At 61.2% G+C, this 16,938-nt stretch overlaps 3 protein-coding genes across 7 annotated transcripts in view; 1 reads left to right on the top strand and 2 right to left on the bottom strand.

Annotated features, from left to right (window-relative positions):
* Positions 1–374: 374 nt before the first annotated feature.
* PPIL1 (peptidylprolyl isomerase like 1) lies at positions 375–3,364 on the bottom strand. Of its 3 annotated transcripts, none has more exons than XM_056511426.1 (4): positions 3,124–3,364; positions 1,769–1,923; positions 1,629–1,697; positions 375–658 (listed from the first exon to the last, which is right to left on the bottom strand). In XM_056511426.1, exons 1-4 carry the CDS (start codon positions 3,177–3,179, stop codon positions 438–440), a joined length of 501 nt encoding a protein of 166 aa, XP_056367401.1. In that variant the 5' UTR covers positions 3,180–3,364; the 3' UTR covers positions 375–437. The 3 variants fall into 3 exon arrangements, with proteins under 3 accessions (XP_056367401.1, XP_056367402.1, XP_056367403.1); XM_056511427.1 differs by having other exon boundaries at positions 2,928–3,224; XM_056511428.1 differs by lacking the exon at positions 375–658 and adding an exon at positions 697–980 and having other exon boundaries at positions 1,626–1,697; positions 3,124–3,254.
* Positions 3,365–3,416: 52 nt separating this feature from the next.
* PSRC1 (proline and serine rich coiled-coil 1) lies at positions 3,417–7,077 on the top strand. Of its 3 annotated transcripts, none has more exons than XM_056511423.1 (7): positions 3,417–3,467; positions 4,632–4,669; positions 4,755–4,812; positions 5,232–5,583; positions 5,780–5,936; positions 6,018–6,188; positions 6,280–7,077. In XM_056511423.1, the coding sequence occupies exons 2-7, from the start codon at positions 4,654–4,656 to the stop codon at positions 6,387–6,389; spliced, it is 864 nt and encodes a 287-aa protein (XP_056367398.1). In that variant the 5' UTR covers positions 3,417–3,467; positions 4,632–4,653; the 3' UTR covers positions 6,390–7,077. The 3 variants fall into 3 exon arrangements, with proteins under 3 accessions (XP_056367398.1, XP_056367400.1, XP_056367399.1); XM_056511425.1 differs by having other exon boundaries at positions 3,430–3,462; positions 6,280–7,076; XM_056511424.1 differs by lacking the exon at positions 3,417–3,467 and adding an exon at positions 3,491–3,551 and having other exon boundaries at positions 6,280–7,075.
* CELSR2 (cadherin EGF LAG seven-pass G-type receptor 2) overlaps positions 6,657–16,938 on the bottom strand; it is a 30,044-nt gene continuing 19,762 nt past the window's right edge. The window contains exons 22-36 of the mRNA XM_056511422.1: positions 16,394–16,579; positions 15,317–15,443; positions 14,209–14,409; positions 13,562–13,736; positions 12,498–12,610; positions 12,341–12,417; positions 11,414–11,540; positions 10,837–10,953; positions 10,625–10,755; positions 10,087–10,181; positions 9,853–9,996; positions 9,244–9,282; positions 8,783–9,008; positions 7,219–7,313; positions 6,657–7,177 (exon numbers count right to left, since the gene is read on the bottom strand). Of these exons, the coding sequence (XP_056367397.1) occupies positions 7,292–7,313; positions 8,783–9,008; positions 9,244–9,282; positions 9,853–9,996; positions 10,087–10,181; positions 10,625–10,755; positions 10,837–10,953; positions 11,414–11,540; positions 12,341–12,417; positions 12,498–12,610; positions 13,562–13,736; positions 14,209–14,409; positions 15,317–15,443; positions 16,394–16,579 (1,780 nt within the window). The 3' untranslated portion in view covers positions 6,657–7,177; positions 7,219–7,291. The remainder of the gene's footprint in view (positions 7,178–7,218; positions 7,314–8,782; positions 9,009–9,243; positions 9,283–9,852; positions 9,997–10,086; positions 10,182–10,624; positions 10,756–10,836; positions 10,954–11,413; positions 11,541–12,340; positions 12,418–12,497; positions 12,611–13,561; positions 13,737–14,208; positions 14,410–15,316; positions 15,444–16,393; positions 16,580–16,938) is intronic.

Here is a 16,938-nt window from a genome sequence, read left to right as displayed (position 1 = left end):
TCCCACTGCCAGGTTGGGGGTCCCCAGTGCTGTATGGGGAGCCCGCTCTGGGGTGACAGCACCAACCCCCCCTTTCCACCCAAAGCTCAGTGATCCAATGGGTTCATGGTGGGAGGACACTCTAGGGTGTTCCAGGAAACTTTGAGAACACACAGACACAGCAGAGTAGGGGTAAATTTAGGTCTCTGGCACCCACTCTGCACCCCCAGGAACTGGGGCCAGTGGCAACTCCATGTCCCCAGAGAGACACCCACCCTTTCAAGGGCACGCACAAACCCCTTCTGGAGGCGGCTCACAACCTCCCAGACGCCCACCATGCCAAAGATGACTCCCCCACCTTCCCCTAAAACTGCCACCCAGGGTGGGGAGGGCCACCACGTCCAACCTCTTTTATTACAAACGAGCAGTACAATTTGGAGGGACGGCACCCCACACCCCTACCCCGAGGGATACGCCTTGATGACCTTGACATCATCGAGGGGTCGGTCCTGGGAGTTGGTCTCCACCATGGCTAGGCGCCCCAGCACCCCCATGCCTTGGCACACTCTCCCGAAAATGCTGTGCTTCCCATCCAACCACTGTGCTGGGCCCAGTGTCAGGAAAAATTGGCTTCCATTGGTGTCTGGCCCTGCATTGGCCATTGCCAGGATCCCAGCACCTGTGAGACATGGGGACGTGTCACCTCATGGATGGGGATATAGAGGACATGCCACCCCACAGCCAAGGTTCCAGGATGATGGGGATCACATCATCTCAGGGGGGATGTTGTCTCATGGCCAAGATCCTGGTATCAAGGAAACATGTCATCCCAAGACTGGGATCCTGGAGGGCGTCATTCTATGGCTGTGATCCTTGGGACATGTCACTCCATGCCAGGCTCCTGGGGAATCTGTCACCTGATGGAGGGGTCTTAGTGGATATCAGTAACAACTTGCTCCCATTGGTGTCCAGCTCCATACTGGCCATCACCAGGATCCCAGTGCCCGCAGGACATGGGCCAAGCGTCCAGGCATCCTGAGGGACATGCCATGCTATCGCCAGTGTCTTGGCGGACATGGCACTCCAGGGATGGGGTCCTGGGGGACATGGAGGACATGCCACCCCACAGATGGGGTCTCAGGGACACGTCATCTCATGGCTGAGGTCCTGGTGTTATGGGGAAAATGTCACCCAATGGAGAGGTCTTACGGGACATGAGCAAGAATTGGCTCCTGTTGGTGTCCAGCCTCCTGTTGGCGGTCACCGGAAACCTGATGTCTGTGGGACACAAGGACGCATCATACCAGGAATAGGGAAATAGAGGACAGGGCATCCCATGGCAAAGCTCCTAGGGGTCATATTACTCCATGGATAGAGTTTTGGGGGACACAGAGAACTTGTCACCCTATAGACTGGATCTTGGGGGTCAGGGGAGATATGCCACCTCATGGCCAAGGTCCTGGAGGACATACCCCATGACCAGCCTCCTTAAGACATGTCACTCCATGACAAGAGTCCTAGGAGTCATGTCACTGATGGATGAGGACACAGGGGACATGCCATCCCACACGTGTGTTCTCAGGGGTCGTGCCCCTTATAGGTGGGAGTGGATGCCCCTCCAGTGTTCTCCCAGTGCTGGCCCCACTCACCAGTGAACTTCAGGTCAGGGTGCAGCTCATCCTCGAACTGTTTCCCATAGATGGAGGCACCACCACGGCCTGCAGGGGGATTCGGGGGTCAGCAGGGCACCAGGGAGGGTCCCAGGGAGATTTCAGAGGCCTGCACTCACCAGTACCCGTGGGGTCTCCTCCCTGCACCATGAAGTCCTTGATGATGCGGTGGAACTTGGTGCCATTGTAGTACCCACGGCGGCTCAGCTCAGCAAAGTTCTTGCAGGTGCGGGGAGCGTGTTGCCAGTACAGTTCCAGCACAAGTGGGCCCATCCTGGGAATGGGAACACAGAGAGGGAATGGGAAAGGCATCAGGAATGGAGAACAGAAATGGAAATGGAAACACAGGGAGGGAATGGGAATGGGAAAGGCACCAGGAATGGAGAACAGAAATGGAAATGGGAAAAGGAAATGGGGCGATCCCAAAGTGATACCCACATCCCCAGCTTCAGAGCAAAGCCGGGCTGTGTTGCCAGTGCAGCTCCAGCACCAGCAGGCTCATTCTGCAAATGGAAACAGCAGGAATGGGAGCAAGAACAGTATCAGGAATGGGAACTGGAGACAGGATCATCACACTGTGCCTCCCACACCCAGTTTCAGACCAAAGCCAGGACAGACAAAGCCAGTACAGCTCCAGCAACAGAGGGCACACTCTGAGAATGGGAAAACCAGGAACAGAAACGACACTGGGAATGGGGAACAGCAGCAGGAATGGAAGCAGAAGATGGGGTCACCTCGCTGTGAACTCCCTACAAAGTCAATTCTTGCAGCTGCAGGGCAGGGTCATCCCACTGTGACCCCCAATTCCAGTTTCAGACCAAAGGCAGGGGGCTGTGCTGTTAGTACAGCTCTAGCACCAATGGGAGTAGGAATGGTACCAGGAAACACATCAACGTGACTCCCAACCTGCATCCCCCAGGATAAATCAGGGCAGGGACCACAGGGGTGAGAGGGGATGGGGGACAATGGGGGCTGCAGGTACTCGGGGATAATGAAACTCCAAGAGGACATGAATGGCTCTTGGTACTAGGGAAAACAACCAGGACTGGCTGGTTCTGTGCGGTATAGGGAGATACCGGGAGACACTGGGGCTAATGGGGCACCACAGGGTCACTGGGATCTGCTGGTACCGAGGAGCCTGGGGGTTACAAACACCATGGGGGACACCGCGGTGGGGGGGGAGGGGGGGGGTGAATACAGGGGCTATCTAGTACCGGGGCGGAAACCAGGACTGGTTGACACTGGGGGATAACGGAAACACTGGGAGCTTTTTAGCACCTGTGGAGTTCTGGGTCTGCCCGATACCGGGGGCTCTCGGACACCAGGGACTTATGAACACCGGGACTGCATGGAAGCCGGGGAGGGTAGGGAGCGGACACCGATTTATCCCCAGCGCCGCGGAAGGGGCCGGGACCAGGGGTGGGCGGGACCACCCGTGCCGGTACCGGCACCGGTACGAGGCCCCGCCCCTTACGTGGTCTCCATGGAAACGGTGGGCGGCTGCCAGGAGTCGGGCGGGACGGCGGCCATGCTGCAGCGGCACCGGTGGCGGAAAGACCCTCAGGTACCGCGCTTCCGGGCCACGCCCCCACTGCTGGGGGCGGGGCGCGGTGCAGCGGGGAAGCCAATCAATGAGGCGGAAGGCGAGGAGAGATGCGAATCAGAGTGGAGATTTAAAGGGCGCGGACCAATCGGAACGCGGGGCGGGCGCGCCGCTATTGAGCCGCAAGGGGAGGAGGAATTCGAATTAGACCACGCCCCTTTCTCTAGGCCACGCCTTCTCGGCGCGCGCGACGAGCGGGAGCCGGGGGCGGTGAGGTGGGGGAGACAGGGAGGGCAAGGGGCAGACCGGACACCCCGGGTAGACGAGAAACCTGCGGGGAGATCGGGGCGGAGCGCGGGGTAAACCACCCCATGCGGTGATGTGGGGCCGGGGTGAGGGGCTGGGACCCCCCAATAGGGGCCGAGGACCCCCAGGGCTGGGGCTGTGAGGCCTGGATTCCCGGTGTAGACTGGGACCTTCTCAGTGTGGGGCTGGGGTCACCAAGGGATTGAGGTGCGGGGCTGGGACTCGTCGGTGGGACTGGAACCCTCTTAGGCTGGAGCTGGGACCCCTCAGTAAGGGACTGGGGTCTCCCGTGCTGGGGGTGCGTGCCTGGGGGATTCCCCACGTGTGGGGGAGACATCGCGCTATTATGGGGCTGAGACCCCTCAGTGGGGGACTGGGAGGCCCAGAAGTGGGAATGGGACCTCCAGGATCGTGGTTTGGGGCTGAGACCCCCTCCCGCGTGGAAGCTGGGAGGCCTAGGAATGTGGATGGGACCCCCTCGGAATCGGGATGCAGGACTGGGACCCCTCAGTATGGGGCTGGGGTTCCCAAGGGATTGGGATGAAGGGCTGGGACGCCTAGGTACGGGAATGGCGTCCCCTAGTGTGGGGCTGAGGGTCCGTCGGGATCGAGGTGTGGGACTAGGGCCCCAGGCTGTAGGGCTGTGACCCCCCGGGGATCAAAATGTGGGGCTGGGTACCTCCCGGGGTCAGGGTGTGGGGCTGAGACCCTCTGCGGGAGTTTCTGGGACAGAGGACGGGTGTGGGACAGGGGTTCCCCTGGTTGTGGAGCTGCGACCTCCAGCGGGGTTGGACTCCCTCAGTGTTGGGCTGGGGTCCCCCGACACGGGCTGGGAACCACCATTGTGGCACTGGGGACTCACAGGGATCATGGTGCAGGGCTGGGACCTCCCATTGTGGCACTGAGGACACCCCGGGCGGGGTCGCCGGTGTCACTCCCGCCTACTGGCGCCAGCGGAGCCGTCCCTGTCCCCATCCTGGTGGCACCGAGCCCGGCGGCGCCTGGCACTGGTCGCGTCAGCTGCGCGCTGGCCGGTGCCACCAGGCCCCCGCGGGGAGCTGGGGACGCGGGGCGGGTAGGGGCACGGGTGGGGGACCCCGATGAGGTCGGTGGTGAACCCCCAGCTCCCGCAGGTGGCCCCGGTGCCCCGAGGCGATGGCCGAGGACCGAGGTACGGCAGCGCCAGCGCTGAGTGTCCCCCGTGTTTCCCCCCTGCGGCGGGGGGGGGGCGGGGCTCACCCCCAGTGTCCCCCTAGATGTTCGATTTGTCACCGAGGAGAGCTTCGACTTCAGCTTGCTGTCCCCATCTGACAGGTACCGTGAGGGGGTAGTGGGGACAGGGCACCCCGTGGATGGGAACAGGGGGGACAGGGCACCTTGTAGTTGCAGACACGGGGAATAGGATGGGACATGGAGAACTTCTTTGTCAATGTTCCAGGGGACGTGTCACCCCGTAGTTGGGGTTATGAGGGATGTGGCAACTTGTAGTTGGGATTCTGGGGGCCACAAGGGACATCGCATCCCAAACAAGGGGTCCTAGGGACCATGTCACCCCATGAACAGAGGCCTGGGTGCCCTGTGGACATGCCCCATTGATAAATGTGGTTCTGGGGGACGTGTTACCCAATGAATGAGGTCCGGGATAGCATGGGGGGGTTCTGCCACTTCTTGGCAGTGGCGTTGTGGGCTGACATCACCTTCCCCACGCCCTCACCCCCCTGCCCTATCTGCAGCCAGGAGGAAGAGGAGGCTGAGGATAGCCCGGGCGGGGATTGCAGGCACGGGGACGGCAACGGGCGCTGGAGTCCCCTGCGCGGGGCCCGTCTGGAAGAGATGGTGCGAGAGGCCACGCGCCTGGCGGCACAGTTGGAGGGGTGTCACCTGTCTCCTCCCGACCCCAGAGACCCCCCGGGACCCGCCGCCACGCCCCCCGGCACTCCCCGCAGCCCCCGCCGCCAGACCTTCGTGGTGAAGGACAGTCCGGTGCGAGCGCTTCTGCCCATAGTGGAGTCTCAGGGACCTGCCTCCTTCTCCCATCTCCCTGCCAAGCCCCAGGGGGCCTCTGCCGCCACCAGTGTCCCCAGGGTAGGTGAGACCTGGGAGCAGGGGTCCCAGTGTAGCTGTGTCCCACTCGGGCTGAATGCCCAGTTTCCCCCTTCCCCAAACCTATCATAGATGGGAGCAGCGAGTGCCCCCTTGTTTCCAAGGGGCACTGTAAACCGCCCCCCAGCCCTCTGGGTGGGGAGCAATCACTGAGTGATGTCCCTCCCTCTATTTTCAGGCACCCCCCAGCCGTAATTCCACAGCAGTGGCGAAGGCACCCTCCGGAGGCAGGAGGCTCCCCGCCAGCCGTGTGGGCCTCCCCCGGCTGTGCCCTCCCCAGGGGCAGGAAGCTGGTGCCCGGGGCAGGTCAGAGCCCCCCCGGGGCGGGGCAGCAGGTAGTGATGGCAAGGGGACAGGGACACTATGGCCATGGGGGTTCTTGGATTGGGGTACCCTAAGCCTCCCTTTCTCTCCAGGCCAGCCGAAGGCAAGGGGGGTCACAGTCCCCTGCCCCGCCCACACCCGCCAACCTCACACCAGGACCACCACCACCCCTGTCCCCTCCGGCTGTTCCCCAGCACCCACTGCCCTCCCCAAGGTGTCCCCTCGGAGTCCAGCAGCGGGTGGGAGGACCCCCATCCCAAGAGGTAAGGATGTAGAGGGGTTGGGGGGGGGTGGGTTCAAGGGATGCTCCTTCCACGTGCCTCAGTTTCCCTATGGCTTCTCTCTGCTTTGCAGGAACAGGGGCAGCACGGGCAGTCCCCCTAACTGCTGCCTCGGGGTGCAAACCAGGATCCCCCCCTGCCCGCCTGCGGCCCCCCCGCAAGACGGCAGTGACCCCGAGGTGACAGCCCCCAAACCACCCCATACCCACCCAGAGGCCCTGGGGGCACCCGGACTCCACCTGGGGTACCTAGTCTGGGGGGAGCAAAGCCAAGGCCACCCCACAGATGAGCTGAGGCATCCACAGTGTTTTGGAAGGAGGCAGGCAGCACCAGGGGCCCCCAGGAAGCACCAAGGCACCCCTTGGGTTGTCACGTTGCGGGGCAGAACTGGAATCCCCAGGGACCAGCTGAGGCTGGGGTGGCAGAGCCACCCAAGGATGAGCCGAGGCACTCATTGGGTTTTGCTTTAATTACAAAAGGTCCCACCAACAGTAGGAAATCTCCCATGTCCCCCAGCACCCAGTTCCTCACCCCTCAACACCCATCCCTGGGTTCCCCCACCTGAGCTTCACCACTGGGCACGGGGGGGTCCCAGACATCCCTTTAAACCCCAACTGATCCCCCTCCACATGCCCCCCTACCTGGGGGAGTTGGCACCATGGGACAGGTGGCACATTTGGGGGGGCATTGGCACCTTGGGGGGGCCCGGGGGTTGTCACAATGGGGGAAGTTAGTTGTAAATTCCTTTTTTTTTGTATTTTCATGTATTTTTTAAATAAAACACTCTACTGGGCAAAGGGGCTGGGGCTGATCATGGCAGGGGGCAACCGGAGCACCCAGTGCCACCTCTTCAAGGTGCCAATTCCTAAAGGATACAAAGTGCACTAGGGGAGCTGTGGCTCTCTGCCCCTTCCTGATGTCTTCCCAGTCCTTGTGCCCCCCGGTCCTGGTGTGTCCCCCCCCCCACCCGCCTTCCTGGTGCCCTCCCTGTCCTGTGTGTCCCCCCCCCCACCCGCCTTCCTGGTGCCCTCCCTGTCCTGGTGTCCCTGTCACAGTGGGTGGGCTGCCCGCAGGGTGGGTCCCCATTAGATCGAGGTCTCGTCACTCCTGGTGGGGGGAATGGACAGATGCGGGGGGGGGGGGGGGATGGATACAAAGTGGAGGGTGGGGGAAATAAAAAACAAGACAGACAAATGTGTGGGGGAGGTGGGTACCAGGTGGTCCCCAGCACCCAGCGCCCACCCGTGGGGGGAGATGGAGGGGTGGGGGTTGGGGGGGAGGCCCCCAGCCCCCTTGGGTTAATGGAGAAAATTAAAAAACAGAAATCTGGGGGATAGAGGGAGAGAGAAGAGTAGGGTTAGTGCTGCCGTGCCAGCTCTGCCCTGGGTACCTGTGGGTGGTCAGAGGGTACCCAGTGCACACCCCAGCACCCAGTGAGCACCTCAACACCCAATAGGTGTCCCAACAGGCACTCCAACACCCAGTGCTGGGGTGGTCAGCAGGCACCTTTGGACATTCAGTGGGCACCCAGCATGCAACTCCAACACCCAGTGGGCACTGTTAGACCCAAGGGGCACCCAGTGGTCAATGAACACTCATGAAGAGTTAACACACACCCAACGAGTGCTGTTAGGCCTGATGGGCCACCAATGGACACCCCAACACTCAATGGGTGACCCAATGGTCAGTGGGCACCCAACAGGTGCTGTTAGACCTGATGGGCACCTAGTGTGCACCCAGAGGTCGTTAGATACCCAGTGGACAGTCAGCACTGAATGGATACATAATGGTCAATGGATATACAATGGACATCCAGTGGTCAATGGGCACTCATGGACAGTCAATTGGCATCCATTGGGTGCAGTTAGACCTGAGGGACACCCAGTGAGTATTTGATGGGCATCCAATGGGTATTCAGTGAGCACCCCAACACTCAGTGGGCTTCTAGTAGGCACCCAACAGCCACCCTTGAACCCCATGGGTACCCAAGAGGAATCTTGGCATCCAATGGTCACCTGTCGGTTACTCTGGCACTCTATGGACACCTGACAAACACCCTTACACCTGGTGGGTACCCAATGGACACCCTGGCACCCAATGAGTGCCCAAATGGACTGCTTGGACCTGATGAGCACCCAAGAAATAACACTGGCACCTGATGGGCAGCCAAAGGGCACCTGTTGGGCACCCTGGCACCCAGTGGACATCCAGAGGGAACCCTGTAATCTGATGGATACCTGACAGGTAATGTTACACCCAATGGATGTCCAGTCAGTACTGTGGCATCTGATGGGCAGACAACAAGCAGTGTTGGAGCCAATGGGTGCCCAATGGGCACCTGAGAGAAACCCTGGCACCAAATGAGAGTGCAACAGGAACCTTGGCACCCTGGTACCCAGCCATCCTTGCACCTCATAGCACCGAAAGGGCACCCAACAAGCTGTGTTTGACTGCTTGTCCAGCCAACAGGAATCGTGGCACCCCAAGGGCATCCTCCAACCCAATGGGTGCCCAAAGGGAACCCTGGCCCGTAAAGAACTCCCAGCGAGCACCCCTCAGATGTGGTGGACACTCACTCAGAGCCAGAGGAGTCCTCATCAGCGGTGCCTGTGTGGATGCTCATGGCAATGGGGGTGAGGCCACTGAGCTGCTCCTGGAGGCTCTGCCGAGGTCGGGAGACTGGGGGGGGCCCCCCATCGCTGCCGGAGGAGGCAGCCGTGCAAGCAGGAGGTGGTGGGGGTGGCCCAGGGCGCTGGGCACTGCTGTGCTCACTGATGGGGGGCAGGCACTTCTTCAGGATCCCTGCAGGGGCAGCATCACCCATGGGTGGGGAGATCAGATTTGGAGTGCCCACCCCTGCCATGGCAGCCCATACCTTTGTGGGGGTGGGGCAGGGACAGCAGCAGAGGGTCCCTGGGGAGTGCCTCGCCGTTGTGCTGCGGGGGGTCGCCCCAAGGGTGTCCCTGGCCCCCTGCTGGCTGTACTTGGAGCCCCTCACTACCTCCTGGTCCCTCGCTCTCTTTCATCACACACTCACCTGGCCAGTATGGGCACCCCGGGGGCACCAGGGAGTCACCTGTGGGGAAGGAAGGAAGCTGGGACAGGCAGGACCAAGGGACCAGGGATCCCCCCGTCCTCACTGGGTGCCCCATCAGCACATAGTCAGTGTGAGGGATGTACCCAAACCCATTTTGTCAGTCCCATCCACACCCCAGACTAGACAAGGGGCCATCCTTCCCCCCAGGTGCCTCCATCAGCACCTCTGACTGCATAAGCAACCCCCCAAATCTTTTAGGTGTCCCCCATCACCACCCCAGACTGAACAAAGGACCCTCTCCCCCTCACCCACTATGTGTTTCTATCAGAACTCCAGGCTGGACAAGGCATCCCTTGTCCACTGTGTGCCTCCTGCAGCAGGACCCAGCCAAGATGAGGGACTGATGCCCTCCCCATCATGGCCCAAATCCATTCAACGGCCCCATCACCACTCCCAACTGGGCAAGGGACTCCTATCCCCACCAGATGCTCCCTATTGGCATCCTGGATAAGGCAAGGGACCTCCCCCAATCCATTGGGTGCCCCCCCATCTGCACCCAGCCAGGTCGAAGGTCCCCCATCTCCATGGGGTGTCCCCTGGGGGTGTTACCAAGGCCAGGGGGACCCAGGGGAGCTCCGGGCAGGGGGTCCCAGTCACGGGGGCCCTCATCCTCGCTGTCGGAGGAATGTGTGGAGCCATAGGAGCCACTCGGGTCATCCAGGGACAGGTCACTGTCTGAGTCCGTGTCGTGCTCTGGGGGGTCATGGGTCAGAGGGTGACCTGAGACACCTCCTGCCCCCTGGGGCGAGGGTGGGTGCACTTGCCCTATGGGTGAGGCCATACCCTCGGGCTGGTCCTGGGCATCAAGGAAGAGCCCCCCATGCTCAGGCAGTGGCACTGGCGCCGGCCCCGGGCTGCCTGCCAGCCCTGAATCCTCCCTGTGTGGACACAATACTTATCAGCACCTGACCCCCACTCATGAACACCAACTCTCCACTGTCACCCACTGACACCAACTCACTGACACCCAATACCCACTGACACCCCGTTATCCACTGACACCCACCACCCTGATATCCATCACCCACACCTACCCCTGCTGCCCCCTCAACCTCACCACTCCATCTGCATACCACCATGCCACTGCCCCACCACCCAGCCACACCAACACCCTCACAACCGTGTCACCCCACCACCCACCATCTTGCCATCCCAGCACCCCCATGCCATGCCATCCTGCCACCCCACTATCCCACCACTTAACCAAACTAGCACCCTGCTACCCCACCATCCCGTCACCATTCCATCTTGTCATCCCAGTACCCACACCAGCCCAGGACCCCATAAAAACCCACACCCCAGCCCCTGCTGTGCCCAGTACCGCCGCACGAAGGGGATGTAGCTGTGGTGGCTCTTGCCCGAGCGTGCAGTGCTGTGCAGGGACCCCAAGGACCCACCACCTGGGGGGGGAAACAGCTGCCCTGCCACGTATGTGCTGTCCCTGCCACAGGCCTGCCAAGGGCACAGAGATGTCATAGGCATGGCACAGGCTGCCCTTTGCTACCGCCCCCCACCATTTCCCCCTGCACTCACAGGGGTCAGGGTGGCCTTGGTGGCCAGCGGTGGGTGGTGGCAGCGAGCGCAGCTCAGGCGGAGGCTCCTCCGCACCTCCTTGCTCAGCACCACACAGGACAGGAAGATAAGGGGGCCCTGGGCAGAAAGGGGGCAGGGAGGACATGGAAGGGTGTGTACAGCCTGGGAGAATCCCAGCAGCACCCCTATAGGTCAAGGGGTCACCATCCAGATTAGGTGCATCCCACTGGCACCTCAAAGAAAATGAAAACCCCCATACCCACTAGGTGCACCCCCCAGATATATCAGACAGGATGAGGTGCCCCCATACACACTGGGTCCCTCCCATTAATGCTCTGGATATGGCAAAGGACCCCCTCTGTGCCCACTGGGTACCCCACAAATAGATGTGGGACTCTGGAGGTCCCAAAGGTGTGAGGTTCAGGGGGCTCTGGGGTTTCTGGGAGTCCCAGGGGTGGTGGTCACTGGGGATCCCAGGGGTGAATGAAGGCTTTGGGATTCTGGAGTCTTTGGTGGGCCCAAGGTCCCAGGGCTGTGTTTGGGGGGGTCCCAGGGGTCTCTGGTGGTCCCCACTCACCTGGAGGCAGTTGGAGGCAGCGAACAGGTAGTGACAGAGCAACGTGTCACTGTTGACTGAGAGCAGGGCCAGAAGCCAGGCCAGGCTGGGCACGGCCAGCAGGACTGCAGCTGTGCGCACCCCAGACCTGGGCACCCCAATGGCACCCAAGTGTCACCCCAATAATATCTCATGCCACAGCCCTCTGTACTTCTGCCCCCCGGGGTTGCCCCAGCCCCTTATGGCCCCTTACCACCCCAGATACCCCAACCCCCACCTGACCTACTCTGCCACCCATGGGTGCTCCAGCCCCCTGAGCTCCCCTGTTCCCCATAGGCCCACCGTAACCCCAGCCCCCTGTACCCCTTGCCCCCAACACCCTTCTACCTCCCCATGGGTGCTCTGAGCCCCTCTGCCCCCTAGATGCCCCAATCTCCTCTGACCTCCTCAACCCCCCCATGGGTGCCTCTGCCCTTGATGCTCCCTTGCCCTTGATAGGTGTCCCAACCTCCTGTGCCCCCCTGCCCACAATGGGTGCCCCAGACCTCTATATCCCACTACCCACCATGGATGTCCTGGTCCCTCCCTGCCCTCCACAGCTGCCCCAACCTCCCATCCTCCCATGCTCCCACTGGCTCCAGCTGCCTGCACTCCCCTGCTCTCCATGGAAGCCCTGTGCCCATCTGCCCCTCCAACTCCTCATAGGCGGTCCAGTCCCCAGTGCCCTCCTGCTCCCCACAGGTGCCCCAGTCTGTCCTGTGCCTCCCTGGCCTCTGCAGGTTCCCCAAAAGGCCAGCCCCCCATGGGTGCCCCCTAGCCCCCAGTGCCCTCAAGCCTCTATGGGTGCTCCATCATGGGTGTGCCAACATCCCATGCCCCCTTGGGCAACCCCATCCCCACCCTTCGTGTCCCCTGCCCTTCGTGGGTGACCCCGCCCAGGTGACTCACGCTGAGCCCTTCTTCTGGAAGCCCTGGGGGGTGGCACAGGTGGCCTTAGCCGCTAGCACCAGGAAGAAGATGCCAACCTGGGGGTGCAGGGGGCGCAGGGAGTGAGCAGGGTGATAGAGGGTCCCCTGCCCTCCCCAGCCGCCAGCTCTGTACACACAGCGAGGGCGGCAGCGCAGGGCCCGGCCAGGCTCCAAACTAGGCTGTCGTTCAGGGCCAGCCAGCAGAAGTCGGGGTTCCCGTAGCCCTCGGGGTCCAGCCCCACCGCCAGCCCTGCGAAGGAGAGATCAGGGGCGGGGCTATAAGAGGAGACAGGGGTAGGACTAAACGGGGTGAAGCTACGGCAGGACGGGGCATGGAATGGTTCGTGGATGGCACATGGCAGGCGAGAAGGTGCTGCTTTTGGGGTGTGGCTGTGTTGGGTAGAGACAGCGCTACGCCAATAGGGTGTGTCTAAACTCTTCAGCATGCGGCAGTGTTGAGGAGAGCAGGGCTATGGCACTGGGGGCTTGTCTAAGAGGTTATTACAGGTCTAGTCACTTGGGCTGGGGTTATGCTGATGAGGGCGGGGCCAAAATCCTGGGGAAGTATCTGATTATGATTGATGGAAAAGGTCTGTGGCTCTGGGGGCATATTGAAAAGGTTGGGAAAGATGCTCTTGGGGTGGAGATATGATGGATGAGGGTGGGGCTAAACTCCTGTGGTGAGGATAAAACGTTGGGCCAGGGTTATACTCTTTCGGAGGGGGCTATGACGCCGGGGATGTGTCTGAAAACTTGGCGGCTATGATGGATGAGGGTAGGATTATGGACCCAGGGGTTGGTCTAAAATCTTGGGACTGGGTCTAATAGATGAAGGCAGAACTATGACTCTAGGTGTGTATCTAAAACTATCAGCGCGGGGCTACGGTGGTTAAGGGTGGAGCTAAACTCTTGGGGTGGGGCTGTGTTGGATTGGGCACGAGTATCTTCCTGGAGGCAGAGCTATATCCAGGGATGTGGCTATGCTGGCAAAGACGCCTATATTCTGGGGGTGGGGTTACATATGGAAATAGGGCCCCACCATGCATCAAACTGACTGGGGGGGGAGGGATTCAGGTGGCAGGGGCCGTAGTCCAGAAACGGCTGTGTAGCCACCAGAAGGTGTTGACCCAGGTGGAGGTGGGCAGCTGCTGGTCCAGGGTGTGGGGTCAGAATGAGAACAGCGTTTCACACCAGGGCTCACCGGTGATGAAGGCAGGCAGTCCCCAGCCCAGTACATGGTAGAAGCGCATGGGACCACGGTCGACGTGACGGGGTTCACTGCGGCGCCGGTACAGGTGCAGCGCCTCCAGCAGTGCCCAGCCCACCGCACTCAGGTACAGGAACTGCAGCAGGATGGCCACCACGGTGCACGCCAGCTGCACCCACCCCGTCACTGCCGGCCCATGCCCACGGCCCCACGATCCAACCACATGCACAACCCCCCAAGCCGCACCCACTTTGAGAGGCCATTCCCCCGTTGAGGTTTCACTCCTCTCAAAGGTCCCACTCCCTTCATAGGCCTCACCCCCTCGAGTGCCCCACGCCCTTGAGAGCCAACACCTTTGATGAGCTCTACCCCTTAGGGACCTCACTCCATTTATCAGCCCCACTGCTTTAGAAGCCCGACCCCTTTATATAGACATCGCCCCTTGATCACCACCCCTTTGACGGACCCCACCCATTACAGTCCTCATGTCTTTTGGATGCCACCCCTTAGGCCCAGCCAACCACGGCCGTGTGCACTCCTTCACCCCACCAACCCAAACACTTCAAAGGCAACAGATCCCCTGACCCAATCAGCCCTTCCCCGCTCCTTCCCTCCTTTCCCAGCCCCCTTTTCCCACACACCGGGACATCGGCCTGGTTGATGCCAAGCAGGAAGACGAGCTGTGCGAGCAGCAGTGCAGCTGTGCCGTGCCGGCGGATGCTGTGGCGGTTGCAGCGCAGCCGCCTCGGGGTCCCCAGGGCCAGGACCACCAGCGCCAGGCCCGCCAGCCCCACGCCCAGTGAGCCGTAGGTGAGTGCTGCCAGCGGCAGCACCTCCCCGTTCTGCAGCACCAGCATCGGCATATGTCAGCATGTGCTCAGTGGGTATGCCCCCAAAGACACCCCCATCAACGAGACATGGTTCCCCTCACAAAGCAATCAGTCCCTGGGCCTGGGAAGTCCTGTCCACAATGCATAGCCCAATAGGAAGCCTTGCTCAATTATTCAGGCCCATCCTTTGAAACCCCCAGTCGCAGCACTTCAACCATGGCCCGCAAAGTCCCACCCACATCCTCAGCTCCTTTCAATGCCACCTACTGCACTACCCCCTGAAACCACACCCACAGCACTGACCGCACCTCTTAACACTCCGCCCACAGATTTCAACCTCGACCCAGGAAACCCTGCCTACATTACTCAGCCACAGCCCCTTAAAACACGCCTGCATCCTGTGACCCCACTCACATCAGCCCTGCCCCTCGGACAGCGACCAGCCCAGCCTGCTCAGCTGCACCCACTGGAATCCCTCATGCTGACTGGACCCTCGGGGGAGCTCTGACAGATCAACATAGCCCACCTAATTTAGCTCTGCCCCAAGGGAGCCCCACCCATTGGATTCAGCCGTACCCCTTGGATTTAGCACCACCCCACCTGAGCCCCAGCCCCTGCCCTCAGCCCCGCCTCCAGGAGCACTCACACCTCCACCCTGACCCTACTCCACTACGCCCCCCATTCGGCCAAGGCCCTCCTGTCTCTGTCCCTCCTCTTTTATCAAAAACCCCGCCCCTGCCCCTAAAGCCCCACCCTGTGCCCTATTTCTGCACGTGTCTCCACCCACCCCCATGTCCCCACCAGGACCCTCACACTGAGTCATTCCATATCCCAGGGTCACTGTGTCCCTCCACGTCCCTGTGTCACATCTGTCCCCCTATGTCCCCATGCACCCATCCATGTCCCCCTATGTCCCCACCTCTCGGCGGGAGATGTCCATGAGGACGGCAAAGCTGGTCAGATGGTGGCACTGGCAGCTGACGTGGCTCTGGTTGCGGAAGACGACTTCGCAGCCTCGTGCCGACCAGCCGCCTACACTGCCCGCCCTGCGCAGCACCACAAGGTGACACAAGCCGGGAAACCAGCCAGGATACCCACCGGACACACACAGACACACAGACACACACACACGGGGGACACTCACCGGGAACATCCACCCCTACCCAGGGTCATGCACCCAACCAGGACACCCATCCAAGGGGTCACACAACTTGGTCACCCACCAGGGACACACGCACTGGGAACACCCAGTAATGTCACCCTCCCACAGGGACACCCACCCACCCACTGGGACATCCATCCACACAGCAGAGAAAACCGCTGCCACTTGGGGACACTCACCCACCAGGGACACTCACCTGGGAACACCCCTCCATTTGGGGACAACCCCCCATCCTATCCCTGACACCCACCAGGGTCAGAGCTGCCCCTTCACATCCTGTTCCATGTTACTAATCCATGACCCGCAGGGACACTGGGGCATCCATCCTGCCCTGTCCCCATCTTCCCTGTCCCCTCAGGATGTCCTCTGTCCCCTTAAGGTGTCCCTATTCCCGTGTCTCCTGTCGCCTCAAGGTGTCCCTATCCCTGTTACGATGTCCCCTGTCTCCATGGGATGTCCTCACCCCCACGCTCCCTCTCCCTCCAGAGTGTACCTATCTCTTTGGGGCATCCCCATTTCCACGGTCCCTCTCCCCTGGTGTGTTTCCTGTTCCCCTGGTGTGTGCCATGTCCCCTGTTACCTCAGCATGTCTGTGTCTCCCCATGTTGTCCCTGGGTCCCCAAGATGTCCCCATCCCCTGGGATATCCCCTGTTCCCCTAGGTGTCCTTATCTCCAGGTCCCTTGTCTCTCTGGGGAGATCCCTTGTCCCTCTGGAGGGCTCCCATCTTCCCCAAGATGTTCCCAACCCCAATCCCATGTCCTATCCCCTGGGATGTCCCCATGCCCCCAGGGTGTCCCTTTCACCCCTGAGATGTCCCCTGTCCCGCCCTCACCACAAAGTGTGATTCCAGAAGACACAGATGGGCTTGGAGCGCTCCTGGGTCTCCAACAGGCGGAACTGGAGTGTGACAGGTTTGGCCAGCGCCTGGGGGGTCCCTGTGCCCCCCACGCCATCCATGCCCCCCATGTGCACGCTGATGCTCACCACTGGTGTGTTGATGATGGGGCGCTTGGGCACCCTGAGGTGCATTGGGGTCAGGGAGCCCACTCAGGGTGCCCCAAAACCCACTTTGGTGCCACAGAGTGAGCAGCCTGTCACCACACAGACACTATGAGAGCATCCCTCTCTCCCCTGTGCCTCCTTTTTTGGGGGCCCCAAAATGGCCCCCCATGGGCACCATCTTTGGGCATGCCTTGAGCCATCTCCCCAACCCTCTACCCCCCATCCTCAGGCACTCTCTGTGCCCCCCAGCCTTGGACACTGCATGTGCCCATCCCTCCCTTGGGATCCCTCTGGACACCTCTGTCCCTATCTCCCTACACCCCCCCAGATGCTTGGCTTTGCGCTGCCACCCCATGTGCCACCGCCATCCCCCCA

The sequence above is a fragment of the Oenanthe melanoleuca genome, chromosome 26, assembly GCF_029582105.1.
Source record: "Oenanthe melanoleuca isolate GR-GAL-2019-014 chromosome 26, OMel1.0, whole genome shotgun sequence".
Taxonomy (NCBI): Eukaryota; Metazoa; Chordata; class Aves; order Passeriformes; family Muscicapidae; genus Oenanthe; species Oenanthe melanoleuca.
This window is presented reverse-complemented; position numbering and strand designations above follow the sequence as displayed.

Bases quoted from the DNA above. Each gene is read 5' to 3' on its own strand.
- PPIL1 (XM_056511426.1), bottom strand. From the start codon at position 3,179: ATGGCCGCCGTCCCGCCCGACTCCTGGCAGCCGCCCACCGTTTCCATG. The intron at 1,924-3,123 runs GTAAGGGGCGGG...TCCCATTCCCAG, and splicing joins ACCGTTTCCATGGAGACCAC to GATGGGCCCACTTGTGCTGG. The intron at 1,698-1,768 runs GTGAGTGCAGGC...ATCCCCCTGCAG, and splicing joins AGGAGACCCCACGGGTACTG to GCCGTGGTGGTGCCTCCATC.
- PSRC1 (XM_056511423.1), top strand. The intron at 4,813-5,231 runs GTACCGTGAGGG...CCCTATCTGCAG, and splicing joins TTGCTGTCCCCATCTGACAG to CCAGGAGGAAGAGGAGGCTG. The intron at 5,937-6,017 runs GTAGTGATGGCA...CTTTCTCTCCAG, and splicing joins CCCCCGGGGCGGGGCAGCAG to GCCAGCCGAAGGCAAGGGGG.